At 38.9% G+C, this 26,299-nt stretch overlaps 1 protein-coding gene across 3 annotated transcripts; it reads right to left on the reverse strand.

Annotated features, from left to right (window-relative positions):
• Nucleotides 1-1,237: 1,237 nt before the first annotated feature.
• On the reverse strand, nucleotides 1,238-24,578 carry HSPH1 (heat shock protein family H (Hsp110) member 1). 3 transcript variants are annotated; one of them, XM_014063189.2, is made up of 18 exons: nucleotides 24,256-24,578; nucleotides 21,671-21,728; nucleotides 20,726-20,866; nucleotides 20,398-20,520; nucleotides 19,364-19,463; nucleotides 15,791-15,924; nucleotides 14,770-15,014; nucleotides 13,388-13,616; nucleotides 11,797-11,903; nucleotides 10,200-10,333; nucleotides 8,379-8,578; nucleotides 6,799-6,930; nucleotides 6,425-6,562; nucleotides 5,245-5,370; nucleotides 4,669-4,776; nucleotides 4,462-4,581; nucleotides 2,548-2,709; nucleotides 1,238-2,056 (listed from the first exon to the last, which is right to left on the reverse strand). In XM_014063189.2, exons 1-18 carry the CDS (start codon nucleotides 24,360-24,362, stop codon nucleotides 1,859-1,861), a joined length of 2,562 nt encoding a protein of 853 aa, XP_013918664.2. In that variant the 5' UTR covers nucleotides 24,363-24,578; the 3' UTR covers nucleotides 1,238-1,858. The 3 variants fall into 3 exon arrangements, 2 of the variants coding, with proteins under 2 accessions (XP_013918664.2, XP_087577399.1); XM_087721273.1 differs by lacking the exon at nucleotides 24,256-24,578 and adding an exon at nucleotides 23,345-23,437; XR_015697465.1 differs by lacking the exon at nucleotides 1,238-2,056 and adding an exon at nucleotides 3,364-3,521 and having other exon boundaries at nucleotides 2,583-2,709.
• Nucleotides 24,579-26,299: the final 1,721 nt, after the last annotated feature.

Genomic DNA, 26,299 nt, shown 5'->3' on the forward strand with positions numbered 1-26,299 from the left:
CAGTTTATTAAATTTACATTTGAATGCTATCTGGTTCTTGATTTTTGTTTTACTTTTGTATCCTTTTTAATGGTCGTGTGTCAGAAATTTATTGTGGTTATTGAGATTGGTTTTAACCTGAGCTTGGAAGTTTTAATCCTTGTTTTCTATATACTGTAAGCTACCAAAAGACACTTGGATTGTGACAAGGTAAAGCTTTTTAAAATAAACACTACCCAAGTGTGATGCAAATAAAGTAATAAAAAATATTGTGGTTATCTGGATGTTTGAAGATTACCTTCACAACTCCTAAGGTGGCATTGGCTTCTTGTTCCAATGGTTTCATTTTTTTCCCATTAGCTTTTATCAATGAAATATTACATGGAAATAATCTGAATCAAACAGTTGAAATTATCATCTGAACTATTCACAAAATGTAGAACTCAGCCTTAGTTTTGTTTGTTTTACTTCACTTTTTATTTTTAACTTTTTTGCATTGTTTCTTACTGTGCAATACTCAAACATATTCACCTCTATTCTATTCCCCTAGTTCAAACTAGTGTCCTTACCTATCAACTCACCTTTATTCTTAATTCTTTTTTCCTCAAACTACCACAATAAAATACTTAATTGACCTTTAACATTTTGGATTTAGTAGACTAAATTTATGTGGTACTGCACATAGATACAATCCTACTCCTACTTATATATAACATAAGCACGTATATTCCTCTTGGCTTCTAGTGCTTGCTAAGAAAGGATTTTTTGAAATGACCATCAGCATTCCTTATACAGTATTATATTAACACGTGTCGATACTAAGGAGTTAGTTGTTCTACTCCCCCCTCTCCATATGAAAGGAATTCTGTTCCAACTGCCAGTTTCCTTACATGGGTGTGGCCAGTATGTGACTCATCCAGCCCGCGGGCTGGCCTGATCACGTGGTTTCATAGCGAAGTACAGGTATCCAGCTAGTTGGATCATAAGAACAGAATGGGTGCTGCTTGTATACTTCCCTTCTCACTATGTAGTAAACTCTCAATGTGAAGATGAGGACAGTCTTTCCAGAGAGGCCAGAAACTGAGATCAAAGCTTGAGCTGGAGTTTGTTGCATGTCTATTGATGGAATCAGTTTAGCAAAGAAATACTCAATTTTGATTGAATTTAAATGAGACTTTTAAAAATATTATGTCCTACTAACTGTTGGCTTCCAAGGCAAAGGTAGGAAACTGAGTAGGACAAACAAACAAAGGCAATGTTTTAAGAATTATAACCATTTTCATGAACTTTATTAAAGCTCACTAAAGGCATCACAGGAACCAACAACAAAACCCATGTATTATACCTTCATTTGGTTTTCCACACACGAAAGTGAAATGTAAGCAATTGTGCATGCTGCTTCACATACTTGTCCTCATCTTCTAAGCAAATGTTTCCGACAATGATAGAAATAACTTTTTAAAGCTTGGCTTTCATTTTGTTTTTTGACCGAATGCCTTTTCAATGGAAGAAACATAACAAAATTGGAAACAAAAAGAAAAACTACCTTGGCATCTACAAAAGGTCTAAGTGCACTCATTTCAAAGGAGCTGTGCCTTTTGCAACAATTTCAAGATACTTTAGCCTTAATTGATACAAAGGGTTAAATTCCTGCACAGAAGATTTTAGTCAGTGTTCACAATTCCACAGGAATCTGAAAGTTACCAAGGCAATTTTCCTTTTAAAATGATCATGATTTTCAACTTCTAGCTTGTAAATATATTCATTCCCCACATAATACAACAGAATTCCAAAATATAAATAACTCCTCAAACATATGTTCCCTAGTATCACATAATACATGTTACCACAATGAAATTTCCCGCTGAAATGCAATAAGCTAGTCCAAGTCCATGCTAACTGGGCTTTCATTCATATGGCAATCGCCATTCTGTTGCGTGGTCTCAATGTTTTTGATTTCTTCTTCTAATTCTTCAGTTTTGTTGATCAAAGCTGCATCTGGTGGCGCTTCCTGTTTAGGAGAATCTATTTGTGGCTTTGGTTGGTTAACAATGGGGTCACATAAACCATGTATTTCCTACAAGAGAGAAACATTACAAGAGTGACACAATGCAACTCCCCGCGTGAGTCCAAAAAGCAAACATTTTGCTTTTATTTAGGCTTGAGTTAGATGTGATGACTGAAAGTAAAGCTAAAATTATTTTGCAGGACAAGTATGTTTACTAAGAAATGCAGGAGCCCTACTGATTCTCAATAACTGAAGAAATTACAATACATACTTGTAGACATTAAATAAACAAATAATAATACCAGACATCACTCATTTTTATCTTGCTCAATTTACCCACCTCATTTTGGCATAAGTCATATAAGAAATAAAGAGAGAGAGTGCAACTATTTAATTTTATTCTAATACCATTATATTTTGTTATGCTCTGTCCTTTTTTTATTGAGACCCAGATTTAAATTAGACGTGACCAGAAAAATGGATCATAAGAAACATTATGTGATTTCAAGGAATTTATCTTTTTCTTTGGCATGTAGATCTGCATCATAATTAAAACGTACCCTCAGTTTTCTTCTGATTTCATTTACACGCACAGCAGGATCCTGATCAAGATTTTGTTTAGCTTGGATATTTATAATGTTGTTTAGCCATTCTGTTGTGTCATTGATACACTTTTCTACTTTATTCATTTCACTTTCATCAATATGAATATATTTCTCATCCTGAAACAAAAATGCAGTATGTTAGTTATTGCTATAAGCATTTTTTCCAAGGCTACCTCAAGTTTTTCAGTATCAGCACTAATATTCTTGTTCACCAATTAAGGGCTATTTTATTTGCCAATAATATTTATTTATTAAACAAATGTATATAGCCCCCCAACTCACATACAGTAACTCCAGGCTATCCCCCATCATACCCTATAACAGTAATCAGATAAGTCACTTGATCAGCTCCGAGGCTCCCAAATCCATTGACAAAACCATGTCTTCAAGGCATTGTGGAAAAATAAGGCGGGCGCCAATCTTATCCCTGAAAGAATGATGTTCCAATGGCGGGAAGCTTTTTTGAGATCACTCCATATGTACTTCCTTGATAGTTGGGACCTGCAATATGTCCGCCCTTCTGCTTTGTTGGGCCAGGTATTGGGGAGAGATCAATGGTGAGTTTCCATTTCTTTTTTACTATGTTTGCTTGTGCGCGACACTTCTGCGCCTGCACAGAAGTGTCCAGGTGGGTGGGCAGAGCCCCCTGCTGCTGCCACTACCGGTTCGCCCGATCCACGCCGAAATGGCAAAAACCCAGCTCTGGGATAGAAGGTCCATCAAATAACCAGTTCACAAGCCATTTAGGCTTTTTAAAATGATAGCCAGTACCTTGAATTGTACCCAGAAGCAAATTGGCAACCAGTGCAGCTTTCACTATGTGGCTGCTTCATTTTGAGCCAACTGAAGCATCTGGATGCTCTTCAAAGGCAGATCCATGTAGAGTAAATTACAATAACCCAAATGGGAGGTGACCAGGGCATGGGTGACTATAAAATATAAATAATCATAATTAATTTAAACTCAAAATGTAAGTTAATCACGTATATTTTTACTGTTCCTTCCACTCAGTCTAATCAAAGCCACTTATTATAAGGCCACACTTCCATACATCCAAATTTCTGACTTTTTATATAAGAAATAAGATTGCTTATTATGTTGGCTCACTACTTAAGTGAGGTAAGCAATCACTAAATTGTTGAGATTTTTTTTTAGAACTGCAGCTAGCTGAGTCATTAGATTGTTATACTTTAGATTAGGGGTCCCCAGCCCCTGGGCCAGGAACCAGACTCTGCAAATGATGGGAGAACATTGTGCACATGTAGCTCACACAGAACCACCCTCTCCTCAAACCACCCCCTTTTGCTTGTCCACCAAGCCAGAAAGGTTTAGATTAGGAATCAGATTTGCTTGGCTGGCACTTCGCATTATGAGTGACTTTTAGGGATAGTCCAAATAGCTCATGGATGAGCTATTTGCCAGGTTTGAGTTATCTGTACACAGATCAAAACGGGCAGGTTTGGATCTGGAGACCAATGAACAACAATCCTCACAACATTCTTCTGGAATTTGTCTTGGACAAACCTGCAACAATCAAAAGTTCCAGGTTTCATTTTAGCCGAACGGTGAGCTAATTAGAACAGTTCAGCCTAATTATTAAAACTCGATTTTCTATTTTGTGTCCACCTATTGAAAAAGCCCCACTGTCTCGCACCAGAATGATAACCAGGGTATTTCAGGATAATTCTCTGAAATCTGGGATTTCTTACAACTTATTGTTTTGGTAGCAGTGGGGTCTATATAACTGTAAACTGTAAAAAAATTATCAATGGTTAAGTAATGCCATGCCCCACTGATCAGAATACATTGTACAAAAAGAATTCAGACCACTTCACAGTTCAAGTGTGTATTATAACTACAATTATGTACTTTGTTCTTATATTCCTCTGTAATCCCAGCATATATGCGAAGCTTATGCCCCAGCTCCTCTAGCAGCTTTGGCCGCTCTTCTGCTTCTTGATATCTGATTTCAATGGGAGTCCCAAATTTCTAAAAGAGATCAGAACAGGAACAGGTCATTTCAGCAATCAGTAACACTTTTAAAATCGCAACATATAAAATGAAAGTTAGCTATACCTTTAACTCAGTCAATTTATCCATGTAGACTTGTTTAGCTTGGTCTTCTCCTTCTTCATATAGCCAATCTTCTATTTCTGACAGCAGCATAGAAAAGTTCTTGCGATCCTAAACAAGAATAACAAGTTTATTTATTTATCATCGCTGCCCACCAGCTAATAGTTGATTAGTTGCATTCATAATACAAAATTGCTCTTAATCATATATAAAATAGTAATCACAATCAATACATTTGAGGAAGAAAATGAGTAAACAAGCAGAAAGGTGGTACATATTCTGAATAGAAGTGAACAATGGAATCTTAAATGCAAATTTAAGAATTTGCCACTGAAAGATGTGATGATAAAAACTAAAGCCAGTGTAAATGTCTTTAAATGAAGATTAAATGAACTACCCTTTTTCAATCAGATACCTTATAGTATGTTGCACTTCTACCCAGAGAATTACTACCCAGAACATGAAATGATTGTCCTATTAATGAGTGGTTATTTTTAATTTTTGCACTGTAAATATCCTAAACTGGCTTTCTAGATGATATATTTTAAATAAATAATTTTAAATAAATAAAACAACTACCTCCTCACACACAAATTTTTCATAGGGTCCAGACAGCTTGTTTCTAAAATCATAAACATATTCTTCAACTGCATTCTTTGCATCATTTCTTTCCTTCTCCAATTTGTCCTGCATTATCATCTTGCCCTATTTACAAAAAAGCAGTAATCAGAACAATATTAAGTAGTACAGTATAATTGCCTCTTCAATTAAATCTCTTCAAAGGCTTTATTAACAACTCAGTGAATGATTTGCAAAACGCATTCTGCGTTATAAAGCTGTGATTTTCATTTAAACACTAACTTTGATAGATAATAATGCAGCAAAAAGCATTCTATCGCACATAACAAATTTATGACAATAACAAGAGCACCTAAAAACATGCACAGAAAGATTGACCAGGTTTACAGCATCAAATGTCAACTGCACTTATTGTAGGCTTTGAGTATTTATACAATATTTTTGATCAACATACAGAGAGGTAAAATTTGGCAATTAACAAAATGTAAGCTGTAAAGGCTGAACATTCATTGGACTCCATACCCCTCCTATTCATGGAACGGATTCAACTAAGTCAACTGCCACTCATGGAGGGGCAAGAAATTAATCTACACTTGGTGTACAATACCTAATCAATCAGGTTTTAGATTGCATAGTAATTTCCCATGGTGTCAGGGTCAACAACCCTAAACATGAGTAAAATTGTATCAACAACTCTATCTAATAAATATGGAAATGACCCCATCATTCTTATAAAAATCAACATACTCTCATCTTCAACAGTTTTAACTGATCAGTGAAATGTTCATTTTCAATTATTTTTTCAGCTACTAATTAGCCTCAATACATTTCCTAGGAGATCCTCAATACAGATCCTAAAGATGAAACTCAAATACTTTGGCCACCTAATGAGAAGGAAGGACTCACTGGAGAAGAGCCTAATGCTGGGAAAGATTGAGGGCAAAAGGAGGAGCCGACAGAGAACGAGGTGGCTGGATGGAGTCATTGAAGCAGTAGGCATGAGCGTAAATGGACTCCAGAGGATGGCAGAGGACAGGAAAACCTGGAGGAACATTGTCCATGGGGTTGTGATGGGTCGGACACAACTTCGCATCTAACAACAACACATTTCCTAAAACCAAAGTTGCAACTAAAAGGAAAAAAAAACCAGAATATAGATGCTGAAGATCATTTAACATACCTCTGTTTCAATGTACATATTCAGCAGATCCTTCCCAAGCTGCCATACTAAATTAGCTTCAATAGGCAACTCAACATTTTTCACTTTTATTTTGGGTTTCTTAGCATCTGGAGGTTGATCACTTTTCTTTTCATTTCCCTAGAGTGAACAATACCACAATTACATCAGGACCTAAAGGAAAAAAAACCTGTATAACAGAATCCAGTTTGCCCCCGTATTGTACTTTTCTCTTGGGTGCAATTTCAACATTGCACCTCCATGAGATCTAGCTAATGCGGATTTGCCAGAGCACCAGTAGATTATCATTTATATGAGATTACTTTTATGTAGGCTTACATTTCCCCTCCAACAGAACATATTTAAAAGACACTCACTTTTTCACCACTGGGGATTTTATTTTCTTCAGAGGGAACCTCAGGAGAAGGGGGAGGCTGTGATGTTTGCTGACTATCTGTTTGTACCTGGGACTGAGGTCCAACCTCAGTGTTGTCTTGCTGGATATTCTTCTGAAATGGGAGCCCAGGCACAAAATATGTGAAAATGTAACAACAAAAAGCCATTAAGGAACCAAAATACACTTAACATTTGATACCTCTGAAATACAAAGGAGGATTTCTGCACATCATAAAATGGATGCAAATTTCTCTCTCTCTCTCTCTCTTTCTGTTCTGGGTTCCTAGATAGATGAATCACTAATACCGAGAAAATTATATAATCTATCACAATTTCTAACTGTCCTCTTGATGCTGCAGAATGATCTCTCTTCCCAGATTTGAGCTGGAAATGCCTTCTTTTAATGAATAAGCTATCTAATACCCAGGCGCTTTTGAATTATTCCAAGACAAGGTGCAGAAAAATTTGTCACTCAGTATCAAACAGCTATTCTGATTGGTAGCAATTCTACAAAATGTCATTTCCCCCAATTACCCGTTAACTGAGACTCGTAGCAGAAGGGAGTCAGCACTTTGAACTCATGATGTATAGAACCCCTAGTCCAGCGATGGCAAACCTTTTTTGGCTCGCGTGCCATAAGTGGGGAGAGTGCAGGGGGTGTCATGTGCGGGTGTGCCGCACCCATAATGCAATGTGCGACACACACCCCAGTGCGCATGCACGCACTACAGGCACCCCCCCCCATTTTTTGCATGCTTCTTTCGACGTCCCTAGGCTTTATAGGAGCCTGGGGAGGGTGAAACAGCCTCCCCCGCCCCCCGGAGGCTTCCCTGAAGCCTTCAGAGCTGTCAAAATGACCCTCCAAGCAAACCAGAAGTGTGTTCCTGAATGTCCAGTTTGCCTGTACGGCCGGTTTTTTGCACTCCGGAGGCTTCAGGGAAGCTCATGAAGCCTCTGGAGGGCCCCCAGGGGGGCGGGGGAGGCTCTTTTCGCCCTCCCCAGGCTCCTATAAAGCCTCTGGAGCCTGGAGAGGGCGAAAAATGGCTTTAAAAAGGGGTGAACTCAGCTGGCCAGCATGCGTATGCGCGCTGGCTAGCTGACAGGGCAGCGCCTCATGTGCCCTGACAAATGACTCCATGTGCCACCTGTGGCACGCGTGCCATAGGTTCGTCATCGCTGCCATAGTCCATCAATAAACCCTGGGAACTTTGCTAGATAATCTTGTGCTCTCAGATATTGCGGATTAAAGTTTCAAAATCCCTTACCGAGGAAAACAAAAATAAATTACAGTCTGTAATAACTGTACTGCTCCAATAGCTGTTCTCTGTTGATAGTTTGCAAACATTTGTTTGAAGCCCATTCAGGTTAAACTCAATTTTAAACAGTTTTTTGCACTTGGTACCTTCATCCATCCCTGTTTAGAATTTGGAAAATTTCAAGAAACAACAAATGTTCCTACTGCCCACCCTTAATGCATTTTGATTATTATGTTTTGAAATGCTACCATCGCTAATTTTAATAAAGAATATTCTAAATTTTCTATATAAGGAGACCAACTTACATTACAGTTCTCAGGTTTTTGACTCTGAGGTTCTATTTCAGCCTCAGTATTGAGGCTTTCAATTTCTTCAATTTTCATCTGCTCCACCATTGATGCAGTAGAGACACTAAAAATGCCATGGCTATTGATGCGAACTTTAATTTTGACTTTAGTTTTTTCTCCATCATTCTGAGCTGCAATGTTCTGGATAATGTATTTGCCTGAATGCAAGAAAACAATCACAAATATATAAGAAAAGGTTAGATTTCCAAAAGTATGAAGTTGTTAAGAGTTTCTTACAGCAAGTTGTTTTTTTAGGAGATAGAAAATCCACCCCACCCATGATTTGTTATATAATCTTGTTATTAATTTAGTGCTGTATGTTGCAAAATTGCAGATTATCAAGACGTATTTTGTACTAATAGAGGGAATGTTCCAAATTAATTTCTGTTCTGATCATGAATGCTAAAATACGCTAAACATAATATGCTAAGTAACAATAATGGAATTCATGACAGATGGAAATGTATAATACTGCTACTATGTTTATTAGCAGCAAATCAATTTTCTCCCAAACATACTGGCATATAATTCTATGGGAAAAAAAAACTATTTTCATTTTATAAAAAGAGCTGAGGTGGCGCAGTACTGCAGGCCACTTCAGCTGACTGTTATCTGCAGTTCAGCGGTTCTAATCTCACCAGCTCAAGGTTGACTCAGCCTTCCATCCTTCCGAGGTGGGTGAAATGAGGACCCAGACTGTGGGGGCGATATGCTGACTCTGTAAACCGCTTAGAGAGGGCTGAAAGCCCTATGAAGCGGTATATAAGTCTAACTGCTATTGCTATTGCCTGTAGCTTCAAAAGTTTATCAGCCAGCACTTAACTGTCTTATTTCTTTTAAATAATGCTTTTCTACATAGCTCTCTTTAAGTAGCATCAGTGACTACAGTAACAGCATACAGCACAATGGTTTTCACTTATATTATTGCAAGTTTTGGGGACCTTTTATAAATACTCGTTTTACAAATAAAAGTTATTCATTCAGAATTCACTTAGTTGCATAAACAAAACAGTAAAATAAATACATACAGGTAGTCCTCGACTTACAACTATTCATTTAGTGATTGTTCAAAGTTATAATAGCATTGAAAAAAGTGACTTATGACTGTTTTCCACACTTACGACCATTGAGCATTTCCATGATCACATGATGAAATTTCAGATACTTGGGAAATGGTTCATATTTATGACAGTTGCAGTCATGTGATCTCCTTTTGCTACCTTCTGACAAGAAGCCAGATTCACTTAACAACCATATTACTAATTTAACAACTGCAGAGATTCACATAGCAACTGTGGCAATAAAGTTCATAAAATGGGGCAAACCTCTCTTAAGAACTGTCTCACTTAGCAGCAAAACTTTTGGACTCAATTGTAGTCGTAAGTCGAGGAGTACCTGTATTGTCTATGAACGTAGTTAAAATCCTTTCCTATGGAAGTTATTTTTGTTGCTGTTAATTTATTCAGCTATTCTAACAATGATATGAAAATGTCATGATTGAGGAACAGATCATTCCTGGAAACTCCAGAATGTTCTGCTTCATTCTCTGGCCTGTGCCATTTTAAGACGATCTGCAGATTCTGGAAGTAAATCAATCTGAACATGTAAACTATTTTCAGATCAGGATATTTTCTCTCACAAACAAATCACCCCTGATGTGGCATGGGCCAGAATGGGGACACAATGTTATATTCCTGAATTGCCAAATATTGAAAATATCCCTCCTATATCCAATAATATTAAAAACGTCTAGAGATTATTACATATACAAGCACTTACCTATCTTTTTTTCAGGGTATGGGACATTACTGAGATCAGAATAAAATGCCTGGAGTTCAAATGGTCCTTTTCTGTAAAATGTCAAGACTTTGGAAAAAGGAGCTGCATGATGCCTGCTGAAAACTTCATGAATCCTAGTTAAATTAAGGAGGAAAAGGATTTGGAAGTAGCTATGTAAAAGTAGTCTTATTGTATTATTATTGCTCTGCCAGATCCTAACTGTTTAATTATCTATTTATTCATGAGTCCTATATGACTGCCCATTTTAATCAAATAGCATGCATACTAAATAAAAAGTACAGAAGATAATACATGCAACATTTTATCCTCAATTCCAGAATCCCTTTCGGCTCTGGGATGGCATTGAGCTGTATTGTGCCCAGGGCTTTAAGAGTGGGTGTGAGCTGTGAGAGTGGGTGTGAGAGGGGCACCTTCAAATTGTTTTTTTTTAATTCCTTCCTACAGCCCGTATTAGTCTCTACCTTGTACACTGATTGGATATAGTGAGAGAATAATCTAACATTTCAATTCTTGTGCATAAGTATAACATTTCAGTATAACTCTTTCCCTAATTGTTAATAATTTTGAGAACAAAAGGAATTTGCTATTAGGATATTCTACTATCAAGGTTCTATGGATCAGCCCTGACTGCTCTAGAAGACCAGATTCTGAAGATGAAACTCATATAATGAGGCCACCTAATGAGAAGGAAGGACTCACTGGAGAAGAGCCTAATGGTGGAAAGGTGGAAGGCAAAAGAAGGGGGCGAGAGAGAATGAGGTGTCTGGATGGAGTCATCGAAGCAGTAGGCGTGAGCTTAAATGGACTCCAGAGGATGGTAGAGGACAGGCCTAGAGGAATGTTGTCCATGGGGTCGCAATGGGCTGGACATGACTTTGCAACTAACAACAATTATCAAGCATGAACAAAATAAGAAGGCAACAAATAATGTTCGCATAGTTCCCACTCATTTCAAGAGCTCTTGCAATGAGAAATCCCTTTTATAAATATCTATTCCAGAAAATCCAATGCAAATAAGCTGAAGCCTCAGGCAATAGATAATTAAGATCTGAATGTGGCAATGTAGTCATACCTGCCAATTTATTCTCATATGAAAGATTTAGTATAATTGCAACATACAACTGACAAATTTATATTGTCTAAAAGGCTGAGTATTAAAATCAATGTCACAGATGATGGTGACAAATGAGTTCAAATACATTTTGAAAGGTATGTGAACAAGCATGAGAAGACCTGCTCCAGTTCACATATCACTATTGCAACTGCTATTTAGTTGTACTATTACAAGCCTTGGTGGTATAGACGGCTCTATAAATTGAATTGAATGAATGAAATTGTTACAAAAACTATGACAGGAGATCAAGGAGATTTCTGAATTTGTCCTCACCTCAAGTGAGGTGGCTCAAGTGGCTACCACTGAACTGGGATCACTGACTACTCAATAATATTTATGACTTAATTTCTTGGTTGACTCTTCTGTAAGGATTCAGTCAAATGTGATAGCTTCCATTTAGGAGGCAGTATTTACATTACAGGGCTATTGCAGAGAAACATGAAATTTGATATCATGACTCACCCATCCCCATCTTCAGTCTCTGTACTCCACATCAATGATATTGGGAATGCAACTGCATCTGTGATGGAGATTTCTCTAACTTTAAAAGCTGGAGACAGAATTGCACACTGGAAAAGGAAAATGCAATACAAGGCGATTTGTTATTGCCTTTCCAAGAAGTCAGATTAAAGTAGTTTATAAGAGAAAGTGAGAACTGATAATTTTACTTTTGAAAAAAAGTGTTCTGCCTATTTATTACGAAGCCTAATGTTACAAAGGAGATTTATAACATATCAGCAGAGTAATAAATTATATTTTCTTCAACAAATACTATTATCAAATTTTTCTTTATTTAAGCTTACTATTATCCACAGAGCAAAATTTTCCCGTTACCGTATTTTTCAGACTATAAAACGCACCAAGATTCTGAAGAGGTAAATTTAAAAAAAAAAGTTTTTGCCCTTCCCGACACTCAGGATCACTCTGCAGGCATCCCAAACCATCTGCCCACCCCGTTTTTTTGTGAAAAATGAGAGTTTGGGAGGCCTGCAAAGTGCTCCTGGAGGCCGGGGAGGGCAAAAACGAGCAAAAAATGGGGCGTGCAGAGACTTTGAACGGCCTGTAGAGTGCTCCTGGGGGCTGGTAAGGATAAAACTGAACAAAAAATGGGCCAATTTTTCGCTCAGTTTTGCCCTCCCCAGCCCCCAGGAGCATTTTGCAGGCCTCCCAAACTCTCTGTGCATCCATTTTTGAGAAAAATGGGATACACGGGGCAGGGTTTCATGAGGCCAAAAATGCCTCATAAGGCATTTAATGCCTTGTAAGACCCCCCCTTTTTTGGGGGGGGCTCTTATGCTCCGAAAAATACAGTAATCCCATTAGCCTAAAACTGCAATTATGAAAGGTTTTTGCAAAACCTTAAAGAAAGAATGGTTTAAAATTAAGTAAGATGATATGGATCCACAAACTTTTAAATTGGTATCTGAAATCCAGCTTAAGGAAGGAACTAATAGCCTTAATAGGGTTTTATGTGTCAAAAGATTCTTGTTTTTCTGCTTATTATTAAATTAAAACTATTTTAGAAAAGAAAAACACAGATGTTATTCAGGAGAACATGTTTTTACACCAACAATCCCTATAGAAAGGGGAATTATTTCTACTGGAATCCATGTATATCTTTATCAAGTTCCCTATTTTTAACTTGAGAGAAAAGATTACAGAATTTATGAGGCACCATTATTTAAGCGCCACCACTGTTGGCCATGCCTAATTACAATTTCTTCCAAAATCTATTCTTTTAAAAACCAACTACTTCATGAAAATAAATTTAGTACTGATTAAGCTTTCTTATTGCTTCAGCCTGACTTTAAATAAACAGTTTTTCCATGGAGACTTTTTCCACAATAATCAATTGTTCAGTATCCTAGTGGTATTTAAGTACAAATAAGCAATGATAACAAGGTTAGCTTAATCCTTGTTCTTATCATTTGCTTTCTGCTTAATTTGCATGCAAAAAAGCCATAAAAAGATTTGGATGAATTTGTGAAGAGAACTAAACATATTTATCCACCCAGCCCTACTTCTGATTTCAAAACTGATTTCCTGGAAATACCTGCAAAGCACAGCCTCTTGCAACAGCTTCATCTGCATTCAGGGTTGTACTGACATCTTTGCCAAAAAACTTCCCTATCTTCTCTTTAACAGCTGGCATACGTGTGGCTCCACCCACAATTTCAACAGCATTTACATCTTCTACTTTGAGTTGGATTTGATCCATCAAGGATCGAAGGGGAATCTCTATTCTTTGCAGAAGATCACCACATAATTCTTCAAATTGGGATCTAAAATAAAAAACATATAACTAGGTATGAAAAATGTGACAAATTTTCTGACTTAAGAATGGGCCATCCCAACTTCAAAAACAGCCACTTAAGTACTCCAGAACTAGTCCAACCTGACCCTGAACCATGTTCTAAAATGAGACTAAACCATTTCTGAAAACTGAGTAACAATGCCCATTTATTTACCAAGTCTGCATTACTATTAATCTTCTCACCGTTCCTATCACCCATCTCCTCCCACCTATGATTGTATGACTATAACTTTGCTGCTTGTATCCTTATGATTTATACTGTTTGTTTTCTAGTATGATTTGATTGTTTATTTGTACCCTATGACTATCATTAAGTGTTGTACCTGATGATTCGTGACAAATGTATCTTTTCTTTTATGTACACTGAGAGGAAATGCACCATAGAAAAATTCCTTGTGTGTCCAATCACACTTGGCCAATAAAGAATTCAATTCAATTCAATTCTCTTATGGCAAAATGTTACAACAAATGCTCAACATTCCAAATATCCCAGTTAGCCTTGAAAGGTTGTTTACTTGAACCTACAGCTTTATGAAAATAGTGAGAAGGTATTAAGAATAATATATTCTAAAATGCCTGTTGTGAAGACTAAGGAAATTGATAGCTTTCTCATTCGTGTTTTGAATGTAGATTACCTGGCATGTTTATGTATACTATAGACAACAACACATGTGAACAAAGGAATGAGTACTAAGTTTCTGAACGGCCGGATCAAAGCAAAACTTGAAAAGTAATAGAGAATAATAAAATCCTCTGCAGCAATGAGAAACAATAAGATGCCCATATCCAAGACAGTGTTCTCAAAGCAAAGTTTATCTACATCAACATAAGTTTTTTTTTAATAAATTTGATGAGCTTCTAGAGTACAAAGGGAAGTCATAAGTAACAAGGTCTCTATGGATTCAGCATGACAGCAACATCTTCCCAACTGTAATTTATATATGAGGCAGCCTCTATATTTATGAACTGAACAAAAATTTATAAGCAAGAGAAAGAAGGTTCTATTGCATTCAGTGTTCTTCTGACTGGCCGTTGTGGGAGAAAAGACGAAACAGCTAGATTGCAGTCTGAACCAGCAAAATGATTTAAAAAAAAATACTCTAGCCACATTCCTCACTTACCTATTCATCTTTGAAGAGATATCTGTATCATTCATAAAACATTCAATATTAAGTGGAATATCTGTGCTGTTAGAGCTCATTAACTTTTTCAGCTTCTCACATTCTTGATATAAACGAAGGAGGGCTCGTATTTTTGATTTGGGATCTAGTTTGTACTTGGATTTTATTTCCCCACAGAAGTAATCCACTAGTTTTTCATCAAAGTTTTTTCCTCCCAAAAAGGGATCAAAAGCTGTGCCAAGAACCTAATTTGAAGAAAAAGAACAGAATGTGAATTACTGTTATCATCTATACCGTTATCATCCATGTATGAAACTACAGATGTTAAGCCAAAGAGATGATCCCACTACCTAACATTCTTTAAGAATAATGTCAATGCTTAAGTAGGGATTTATTAGTGTTTTCAAGGCATGGCAAACAGAATGGCCAGGAATCAGACGTTTCCACCCATCCAATCAAGTTATGTATTTCTCCAAAAGAGACTATAATGAAACCTGACAGATATGAATTCCAATGCAACATTTTGCAAGCATGCATTTTTTTTCTTTTTTCCCCACTTCCATTTTCTTACTCTAGAATGCCAAGACAAATTTTACCTTTTACATTCATTTTTACTTCATCACAGAGATGCTTTCTTCGTTTATCTGTTTGCTGTCTGCTATTTACTGTCTCTTCTCAATGTGCAAGAAACAACCTAGGAGAATATATAGCGCTCCCTTCACTTTTATTTTGATATTTATCTATTTATTTATGTTCTGCTTTTTCTCTTGAGAGCTGAAAGCAGGATATAGTGGAATATTCTCTAATTATATCCTATTTTTTAAAACTGTGAGGAAGATGAGGCTGAAAAGGAATAACTGGCCAAAAGTCACCCAATGATCCCTGTGGCTGAATGATAACTTCAACCTACATTTCTACAGATTTAATCCAACACGTTTACAATTGGCCCTTCATTGGACCATCCATAAAAGTGGACTTCATATAAAGCCAACTTTGCACTTCTTTTCTAAACTCAGTTTACCTTAAGTTTTCCCTTGTTAAAAGCGCAGGCTGATACTTGAATTGCTGAATGGCCCATATCTATGAACACCACTATTCGTGGCTTTTCTTCTGCAACTGGAAGGTCCTGTTTATAAATTCCATAGTTCAGGGCCACTGTAAAACAAAAAGAAATAAGAAATAATTCAGTGTTAACTTCCGTGTGCCCAGTAAAATGCAAGTGAGGGCTGATGCAGCTGTAGTCTAACACAGGGAGTAGTCAGCTGTATGCAGCTGTAGTCTAACACACACCAACCTTTCGGACCTCAGGGACCACCAAACTCATACTTTTAAATCATGCGGACCATTAATATGAATTATTGATGGGATGGGGTCTTTCAGGCACTTAGCTTGGCCGCCTGTTAGAGAAGTACCCGGGGTCAACCCTATGTTTGCTCTCCATTGTAGCTAGGAATCTTAAATACGGCCAAGAATGAATGTTTGTCTTGTAGCCAGCCCGGCCGCTAGATCGGCCCCCTGCAAACTCTGCCTTTCGAGGAGCCCAGCCAAATTTTCACATAACACTCACTGAAGTGCCTGGACTACCAAGGAGGGAAGGGCTGGAGGTACATTTACATGAAACCGCTGGGCGAGATCATTCGGAGGCACGGGATAAAATACCACCAATACGCGGACGATACTCAGCTGTATCTGTCCGCCCCGTGCCAACTCAATGAAGCGGTGGACGTGATGAATCGGGGTCTTGAGGCCGTTAAGAACTGGATGAGAGCTAACAAACTGGTACTCAACCCAGACAAGACCGAGTGGCTGTTGTGTTTTCCTCCCAATAATTTGGCCAGTGTTCCATCGCTCAGGCTGGGGGGTCAAATTTTACACCCCTCAGATAGGGTTCACAACTTGGGAGTCCTCCTGGACCCACAGCTGACTTTCGACCATCATTTGTCGGCTGTGACCAGGGGGGCATTTGCCCAGGTTCGCCTGGTGCGCCAGTTGCGACCCTACCTGAACCGGGAGGCCCTCACAACAGTCACTCGAGCCCTCGTGATCTCTAGGCTGGAATACTGCAATGTGCTCTACATGGGGCTGCCCTTGAAGAGCATCCGGCGACTTCAGCTAGTCCAGAATGCGGCCGCGCGAGTGATTGTGGGTGCACCGCGGTTCGCCCACATAACACCTATCCTCCGCGAGCTGCGCTGGCTACCTGTTGATCTCCGGGTGCGCTTCAAGGTGCTACTTACCATCCATAAATCTCTCCATGGTAGTGGATCTGAGTACTTGAGAGACCGCCTCCTGCCGATTACCTCCCTTCGACCGATTAGATCGCACAGATTAGGCCTCCTCCGAGTTCCATCCGCCAGTCAGTGCCGACTGGCGACTACGTGGAGGAGAGCCTTTTCAATAGCAGCTCCGACCCTTTGGAACGACCTCCCCGTGGAGATTCGCACCCTCACCACCGTCCAGACCTTCCGCACAGCCCTTAGGATCTGGCTATCCCGTCAGGCCTGGGGATAAGGCTCTGATTCGCCCCACCCGAATGTTGAATGAAAGTTGCGTTTTATTGTTTTATTTTTATTTATGCACTGTCTTATGTTTTTTGTGTTGCACCCCCCTTCCCGTGTATTGTAAGCCGCCCTGAGTCCCCTCAGGGAAAAGGGCGGCCTATAAATCATAAATAAAATCCTAAAAAAAAAAAAAAAATCCTAAATAGGCAGCCAAGCTAAGTGCCTGGAGGACCCCATCCAGTCAGCGAATGGGAGTCATTCCTTTGGCGGGCCGTATCCAGCCTTGGGGCTGTAGTTTGAGGATCCCTGATTTAGTGCAATATAAAAAAAATGCAAAAATGAAAAGATTTTCTCGCGGACCACCAGTGGGTCACGGACCACCAGTTGGTGACTGCTGATTTAATATATCTGAAGAACATACGGCTGAGAAGTGCTGTGTTATATACAGCAAGAGCTCAATTACATTAGCATAGGAGAGAAACAATGGAGAATTTGAATGTCTTGACTTGGAAATGTGCACACCAATCCAGATCCTGCAGTTCAAGTATTACATAGCTGTGGCAACTCATCTTTGCTTAGTTGGCAGACAGCTGCATCCAATTGCAGCTCTTGGATGGTCTTCAAGGACAGTCCCAGTAAAGTTCAGTGACTATGTTAATTTGGCATACCAATGGAAGCTAAACTGAACAAGTTGAGGGCTTCAAATATTGAGATGCTTTACAGGTAGTCCTCAACTTACAATAGTTCATTTAGTGACCATTCAAGGTTACAACAGCACTGAAAAAAGTGCCTGATGACCACTTTTCATAGTTAGCACCTTTGTAGCATCCCCAGGATCATGTGATCAGAATTTAGATGCTTGGCAACTGGTGCATGCTTATGACCATTGCTGTGTCCCAAGGTCATGTGATCACCTTTTGCAACCTTCTGACAAGCAAAGTCAATGGGGAAGCCAGATTCAGACATAACAACAGGGTTGCTAACTTATCAGCAGCAGTGATTTATTTAACAACTGTGATAAGAAAGGTCGTAAGAGGGGGCAAAACTCACTTAACAAATGTTTCACTTAACAACAGAAATTTGGGGCTCAATTGTGGTCGTAAGTCAAGGACTAGCTGTATTCCCATCCACTAAATGTGGAATTCAACTTCTTGGTTTTTATCTATAAAAGCCTCTTTAGTTTGGTTCCCAAGGTAATTTCTGGACGACTTTCATGTGGAAACAACTCATAGGTACATGTTCCCAGACAACATTTGTAAACACTTCCACATTACCAAGAGATTAAAGGGGCTGGAGCAGCAGAATGTCTTTTTCTTGTGGCTCCATACCACCAAAAACAGATCAATGCCCACCATAAAGGACTTATGAAAACTAATAATTCTCAAAAGACCAAGCTCCAGACTGACACAAGATGAAAATGTCATCCGTGAGGTAACACACTGGGATTATTCAGCTGGACTCAGTCACACAATGAGGTCATGCAGCAGCAAAACAGTCAGTAAGCAGTCTGTTAGCAAAGTCTGTTTGATGCGAAACGAGCACTGGGAGTTTCCATCTCCCAGTGCCCTTAAATAGGCAAGCCACGCATCTTCCCTGTGCTGGCCTTGTCCCGGTACATAGCATGTGCTGAAGTTCCGGCCCAGCTGATTGTTGGGCTGGAACAGCTATTCTTTGCGCTGCCATGCCTCCGCGCCTCATCCATAGCTGTCCCTGCCACCGCCAAGCTGCTTGTGGCTAGGAGCTGCCAACCTTGCCACACCTCCCTGCCGCATAGCTGAGTCATGTCCGCCACCTGACACACACACACACACACACACACACACACACACACACACAGAGGGTCACCGGTGCTCCATGATCACTGCGACAGCAATCCCGACACCCTCCGTCATCTGTGTCCTGCTCCTCCCTGCTGTGGCAAACCCGGGACGCAGCTTGACAATAATGTTGATGAGTGTGCAACATTTGTATTACTGTAAGGGATTATTATTCTATCATCATCTTGGTTTCTACGTAGTTTTATTATTGAAAACTATTAAGTCCACGTGTAGATTCTGCTAGAAATAAATGTGAAGTGATCTTAAGTTACTCACCCGCTGTCATATCATTCATTAGTCTGAGACAATTCAGCCCCACAACCTGAGCTGCATCAAGCAGTGATCTTCTTTCAGCATCAGTAAAAAATGATGGCACCTGAAGAAAGCAATTACACCCATGTAAACCAGATATCCATGAGGGAAATGTTGTGTTTTAAAACTCAATTCCTCTGAAATAAAAGTCCCATGATTTTAACTAGCTATGAAGTTCTCCACAAGTACATTCACGTTTCGTGAGTGAAATAATTTCCCTTTAGGGATGTACTAAGCAATGCTTAAAATAGAAGTTAAAACGAATGATATTTTTCATTTTATATAATATTTGTCATTGTTTTCTCCCTAGGGCTGGTCCCAAGGTCACACAAGTGGTTTCATGTCCAAGGCGGAGCTAGAACTCTTGGTTTCTAACCTAATGCATTAATCACTATAGCAAAACTATTATATAGAATGCTACTACCCAATAGCAAATCATTTGCTGAGAAGCTGGGGGGGGAGGGGGGGGAATCGGTTCCTATAAAAAACCAACCGCATTTTACAAAATGAGTTTGATCATCTTTAAAAGTATTCACTATCTGATTTAAGTCTTTGTAACTTGAACAGATACTCAATGTGTATTTTTTGATATTGTGAAAACCTGCTGGGTGACTTTGGGCCAGTCACTGTCTTCAGCCCAACTCACCCCACAAGTTGGTTGTTGCGTGGCGAACGGGAGGAAGGAGTATTAGGAACATTGGCTGCCTTGAGTTATTTATAAAGTAATAAAAGTGAGATAATAAATGAATAAATACATTAAAAACCTTAGATATTACTTTTCAGCAGCGGCGCAGGATGGTGGTGGGGGGGATGATTTCACACATGCAACCTAGCTCCCCCACATATGCAAATGAAGTTTTACACGCTCACCCACCACTGCCATACAGTTCTACTTTGCCTTCAGATTCAAGATATATTCAAAGTTGCTTACATTGTTCGAGAAACTATTAGACAAACAAAAATTTCAACTGAACTTAAAATTTAGTCACTTTACTTACTGAAATAACACAATCTGTTACAGGTTTTTTGAGGTTATTTTCAGCTGTCTCCTTCAACTTAGTCAGCAGCATAGCTGTTATCTGCTCTACACTAAATAAATGTTCTTCATCCATATATGTTACCTGGAGAAATAAGAGGGAAGTAAGCTAAGCAGCATTTCAAACACCTCACTGTTGCTTTTTAAACACTGAATTTCCAACACTCCTCCCAAACCTTATTTTGAAATAGAAAGCAAGTCAATGCTAGTTTTGTTTCATCTCCATAATCTTTTCACAACTGGTTTAGTTTTTGCTCAGGAAATTGTAAATATATTACTGACATTTTTACCTTTATCCCAACACTCCCATTTTTCATTGGAACTACACAGTAGCTCAAATTCTCCTTTTCCTTCTGAATAAAAGGATCATTATATGCACGACCATGGAACCTCTTGAAATTATATACTGTATTGTCAGCATGTGTAATTAGCTGTAAAAAAAGACAGAAGCATCAGTGATTTTAAAAAAAAATCACACATAATTTTCCATTGCTAATTAAAATATAATAGTAAATTTATGGATGAAAGGAGAGAAAAAAAATTTCTAATTTCTTGCCCTAGTTATATTTTTCTTTTTATATTGAAGCAAATGTGGATCTGATCAAACTGCTATTATACTACCTCATAGGAATTGGGCAGCTATTCATTTACATTTAGAGAAGCGTCATGGGGACCCACTGGCCCCCTATTTTAATTTTGAACTCACCAATTTCAGGGGTGGTATTCACTTACCTTCCCTACCAGTTCACAAATGTGAGCGCACGCGCCCCGTCTGTACATGCGATCAGCCTTCCGCGCATGTGCTTCGGATTAAAAAAGTGCCTAAATGGGGTAGCATAGAGCTGGGGTTGGTGGGCGGAGCCACCCGCGATTTCCGCTACCGGTTCAAGTGAACCAGTCCAAACTGGCAGAATACCACCTCTGATGCCAACACACACACCTTGTGTGTTATGGTTCGGTTCTTGATCATGACTAAACATCTAGTGCCCTTCATATGAAGGCAGGATACTGGAAATATAACATATTTGGAAGACATATTAAAGATGACTATTTTGATAAATATGAAATCTTGGATTTATGGTTTAGTTCTTGGATTTAGACAGTACAGCAGAACCATTTACTTTGTGCTTTACTCCAAAAAATTACTATGATGTATTTATTAATCATACCTTTGTGTAATTTGTATACCAAAGATAAAATACTATTTATCTTGCTCTTTTCAGAATGCAACTTACCTGATTTTTAGCTGACAATCCAATTGCCCTGTTTTTGGACCCAAATGATACTACAGAACTGAAAAGTAATATAAAAACAACATCACTGGAAAGTTTATTCATAAGACATACGAAGGTATAAAAACACCAAGTCATTATACTTAGTATTTCCTTGAAAATTCTGCAGAATTTACAAATAAGCCAACAGTGCAGATACCTTAACAAGAACAATTGCTAACATTATAGTTATTTTATGCAAAGATTTACATTTGATGTGTTAAAATTAAAATTAAAATTTTTAACATTAATGCAGTTAGAAACAAATATCAATCTGACAACACTGACAATTTAAACTGTTTTAAAGGCTAGAATTCTCTACATTTGATCATGATTTAGAGCAGAGGTGTCAAACTGGCGGCCTGTGGGCCAGATGTCAAGCACAGGATATGCCTACCCCAGCTCCGCGAAGGGGAAAAACATCGCAACAGTCACGTGATGATGGGATGATGCAAATTGGACACCCGTGATTTAGAGAAACAAGGATTTGTGGGCAACCCTCAACTAATTGAATTTTTTTAAAAAAAACTTAAATCTAAAGACAGCTGTGTTCCATGTATGCAAACAGTCCACTAGATTACAGAAAGCACAATGAAATTTGAGTTGAGTTTGCCTCCTTCATAATACACGGCACTGATAATAAATTAAATTAGGATTACATAGCATAGCTTTAAGAAGAGTAGTTCTTCTTCAGGCCCCATCATAAATTTTGAGGACTCCTACAAATTTCCCAAAGCCAAGTGGGTACTTTATAGCCTGGAACAAGTTATACACCCTTATTTATACTCTGGAATCAAGAAGAATAAATATATATATGACTCCAATAAACTATGGTTTATTGAGCTAATTGTTAGGATTAAGATTAGAACATTTGAACAATTAAAGTTAAAAACTAAAAATGGGGGATCATATCACTGAGATCAAAATTATAAAGTTATTATAATCAAAATTATGTTAATTACATACTGAAATTTTGAATGCAAGCTTGCATATCATAGATCCTAAGAAATGTCATTGTATACTTATTTCTTTGAATTAGCAGTGTCCAATCACCCTTTACAAACTATGACACCCCCTTTCACCTTGTTTATAAACATTACCTATTCCACTCTAAAATACAATCCATTAAATCCATAATTTTGGATTTTATAGTACTAAAAATTGAGGGTCATGATTTTAATTTTAATTTAATTCCTGCAGGAATACACCTCAACAATCTCTGAATATGCAAAGAAGTGGACATCCCAATATCATGGATATGTCAGTTTGATACCTCCCCTTCCCTAAGATCCTCTAATGCCCTGGGCAAAGAAAAATCTAACCTTTCAGGATGGAGGGGATGCTTCCCTATCTTTTACTTCCTATCTTAATCTAATACTGGAAAACTCCAGAACCTTCCAGATTCTAGTTGAAGTTGGTACGGTATCATGCCTCCTCAGAAACCAGCAGGCTCCTCCTTCCACCTCCCTCATCACCCTCCCCTCCCACCTCCTTCACATCACAAGTGGAAGCAGCTCATTATCTGGGGAATATGCCTAGGCAACAAATTGTGAAAAGGTACTGCAGCAGCATCCCACTCGTTAGCTAACACCAAAAAGAAAAGACCAAAAATCAAAATACCCCTGTCATCCTACCTACCATAACAGATCCGCCAGTCATATAGCACCTCTACTCGCTGCTATTTTGAGAGGGTGGGATGGTTGTTGAGTTTTTTTGTTCATTTCATTTCCCCCGGCATGAACTACATAGAAAGGGTGTAATAAGGCTACACTGATGAGGTGTAAAATAACCCCAGCGGGGGAATACATAGGCTTGAAAGACGGTTGCAGCCATTACTCCAATCTTTTCTTAAAAGAGGGAAATGGCCTTCTGCCTCGCGGTAAAAAGGCAAGGGAGGAGGATGCTCGTAGGCACGACTATTCCAGAGAAATCTCCAGACCTTTACAAAGAGGATACCAACTTGCAAAAGCATCCTTACAATAAGAACTTTGAACAAAAAGGGAATAAGTGCTCTTAAAAAGGGTGGGGGAGACAGATTAAGAAATAAGACCAAAATAACCCCCCACCTCTGCTATAAAAAGGGAGTGCTACTAGTCTAGCAAGGTCCAATGCTTCGTGAATAAATAAATAAATTGGACACACAAATTCCTTGGCCAATAAAGAATTAAATTCTATTCTATTCTATCCCCATCACATCCCATTCTTATTCCTATTCTATGTCCTATTCCCATTCTATCCTATCCTAATTCCTATTCTATTCTATTTTCTATTCCTATTTTATTCTATTCTATTTCCCATTCCCATTCTATCCTATTCCTATTCTATTCTACATAAACCTCGAATGCCAGCCGCAGAACCTGGAATGAATCTGCAACGTTAAACCCCATCCCCATAAATAACGTTTATTTCCACGTTTCTGAGTTGACAAGCCCCGTTATTGAGGACGGACTGCCTCCCCCTCCCCTTTTCCTGGCGATTCGTCACCCCAGCCATCCCGCACCCCTCGCAGCCCACCCTCCGCGTCAAACTCTCAGCTGCCGGCTACATACGGGGTGCATCGGTCGCTGAACTCGTTGGCCACGGTCTCTATTCCGCCTGCTCTCGCCACCGCGATGTAGCAGCTCTGCGAGCCTAGATCAAAGCCCACCACAGCCATGACTGGGTCGCTTTACCGGCCACTTCTGGAAGGAAACAACCGCTCGCTCTGCCTTCTGCTCCCAAGTCAGTCCGAGAGACGCGGGAGGGGAGGAGAGGAGGGAGAGGATCCGCTGCGGGAAGATGCCACGCTCACGCGCCCCACCCGCGCGCGGAACTCGCCACCTCCAGCGAGGGGGGAAAAAAGACTTCCCCGATGACAATAGGCAGAAGTTTCCAGAATCTGCGGCGGCTACTCGCCGGCTCCACGTGCGGCTTCCGCTTCCGCTTTCTCGGAGGTTCTCGAACTCTCCCGGCCAATGGCAACGCCCGGAATCGGGTGACGCTGCTGTTGCCAGGACGACCTCGGACGCCGAGCATCTCTCCAAATCTTTCGCCCGCTTGACGCAGGTGAGGGGCGTGCCTGGCGTGAGGTCCTGCCAGGGCATGCGCGGATTTTGCTCGCGGAAGAAGTGAAAGTGATGGTGGTGGGTGGGGGGGCTGCTGTGTTTAGGTTACTCGTTAGGGAAAAGTTACCTGTGTGATAAGGCACCTTTTGAGTGGCATGTCGGTTAATAGGTTGCTTGCCATTTCTTGGCTTTCCTTTTTCAAAAATAGTTAAATTCATTTCGATAATACTTTACCCCTTAGGTTGGTGGAGTCTGTCACGGTTTAAATTCACTATTGGATTTTTTGAAAAAATATTTTTTTAAACGTTTTTTTTTTTAAAGACATTTTTTTTTGCAATTTCCTTCTATACAACATTTCCACCTCGGTATACTTCTCCTTCCTTATTTCAGTTTCTCTTTGTCTATATATGTGATACTTTTATATACATTCCTTAATTTACAATCCTTCATTATGTACCATTTCCATTTATACACGTTTGTTTATCTCTACCTATACATTGCTATTTTCTAACTCCTTTGTTGTCTTCATTTAGTCTTTCCTTAAGTTTTACACCTGTCCTCTAGCCATTTGTACCACTCGTTCCATACCATATATTCTTTTCCTCTTTTTATTTCTTTTTGTAAGTTTGTTCATCTATGCACACTCAACACTTTCATTACAACATTCCCTGTTGGATATTTTTGTATGCTACATTTGCGTCATCATGGGGAAAAAATAGCTCTTTCCAGTGTGGTGATGGTAGATGGGTAGTTAACGCACACATTATGTAAAACAAAATAAATTGCATTTCTGAACATATGCCATTGTCATCAAGCTTCAGACCACAACAGGCTGTTAAAGCTATTTGCAGTGGATGGGTTGCAGGCAGTCCATTTTAGTTATGCTTTTTTTTTTGCTGACGTGTTTGGGCCAAAATGTGGCAAAGGTTGTGAATGTCACACTATTTCCTGTGCTTAATGGAAGATTTGCTGAAATCCCTATATGTCAAAATGTTTGTTTCTCCTGCATTGAAACTATTGAAACCACTGTGGATCACCAACCTTTCGGACCTCAGGGACCACTAAATTCATAATTTTAAATTCTGTGTATCATTAATATGATTTAAAAAAGATAAATAGTATTTAATGCAATATGAAAAAATGCAAATAATTTTTCTCCGGACCACCAACATTTTCTCATGGACCACCGGTTGGTGACTGCTGATCTAGATCAAAATAAAAGCCTGCTTGTGGGTTTTCTTTAGTTGGCAGTCGTCACATGCACATCGGGGCTAGAGTGACTGGAGTTCCCATTAGCAGAGGGTGATAAATTGTGAATTCTTGATTGCCTATTAAGGATTATATAGTGATTTTAATTATAATTACTTACCCCATTTATGTATGTTTTGGGTTATTGGAAGCTGCTTGTAGGGTTGAAGTTGGGCTGTGATATAAATTTTCCAAAAAAATAAATCTTTGTACCTGTACTTCCTTTGTACATTATCTCCTGTTCAAGTTACAAGTTTTGAATCCTTGATCAGATTCTATCATTTTCTGTACGTCAGTCAAT

This window comes from Thamnophis sirtalis, unplaced genomic scaffold, assembly GCF_051295495.1.
Source record: "Thamnophis sirtalis isolate CommonGarterSnake01/CBP01778 unplaced genomic scaffold, rThaSir2_p1.2 scaffold_8, whole genome shotgun sequence".
Taxonomy (NCBI): Eukaryota; Metazoa; Chordata; class Lepidosauria; order Squamata; family Natricidae; genus Thamnophis; species Thamnophis sirtalis.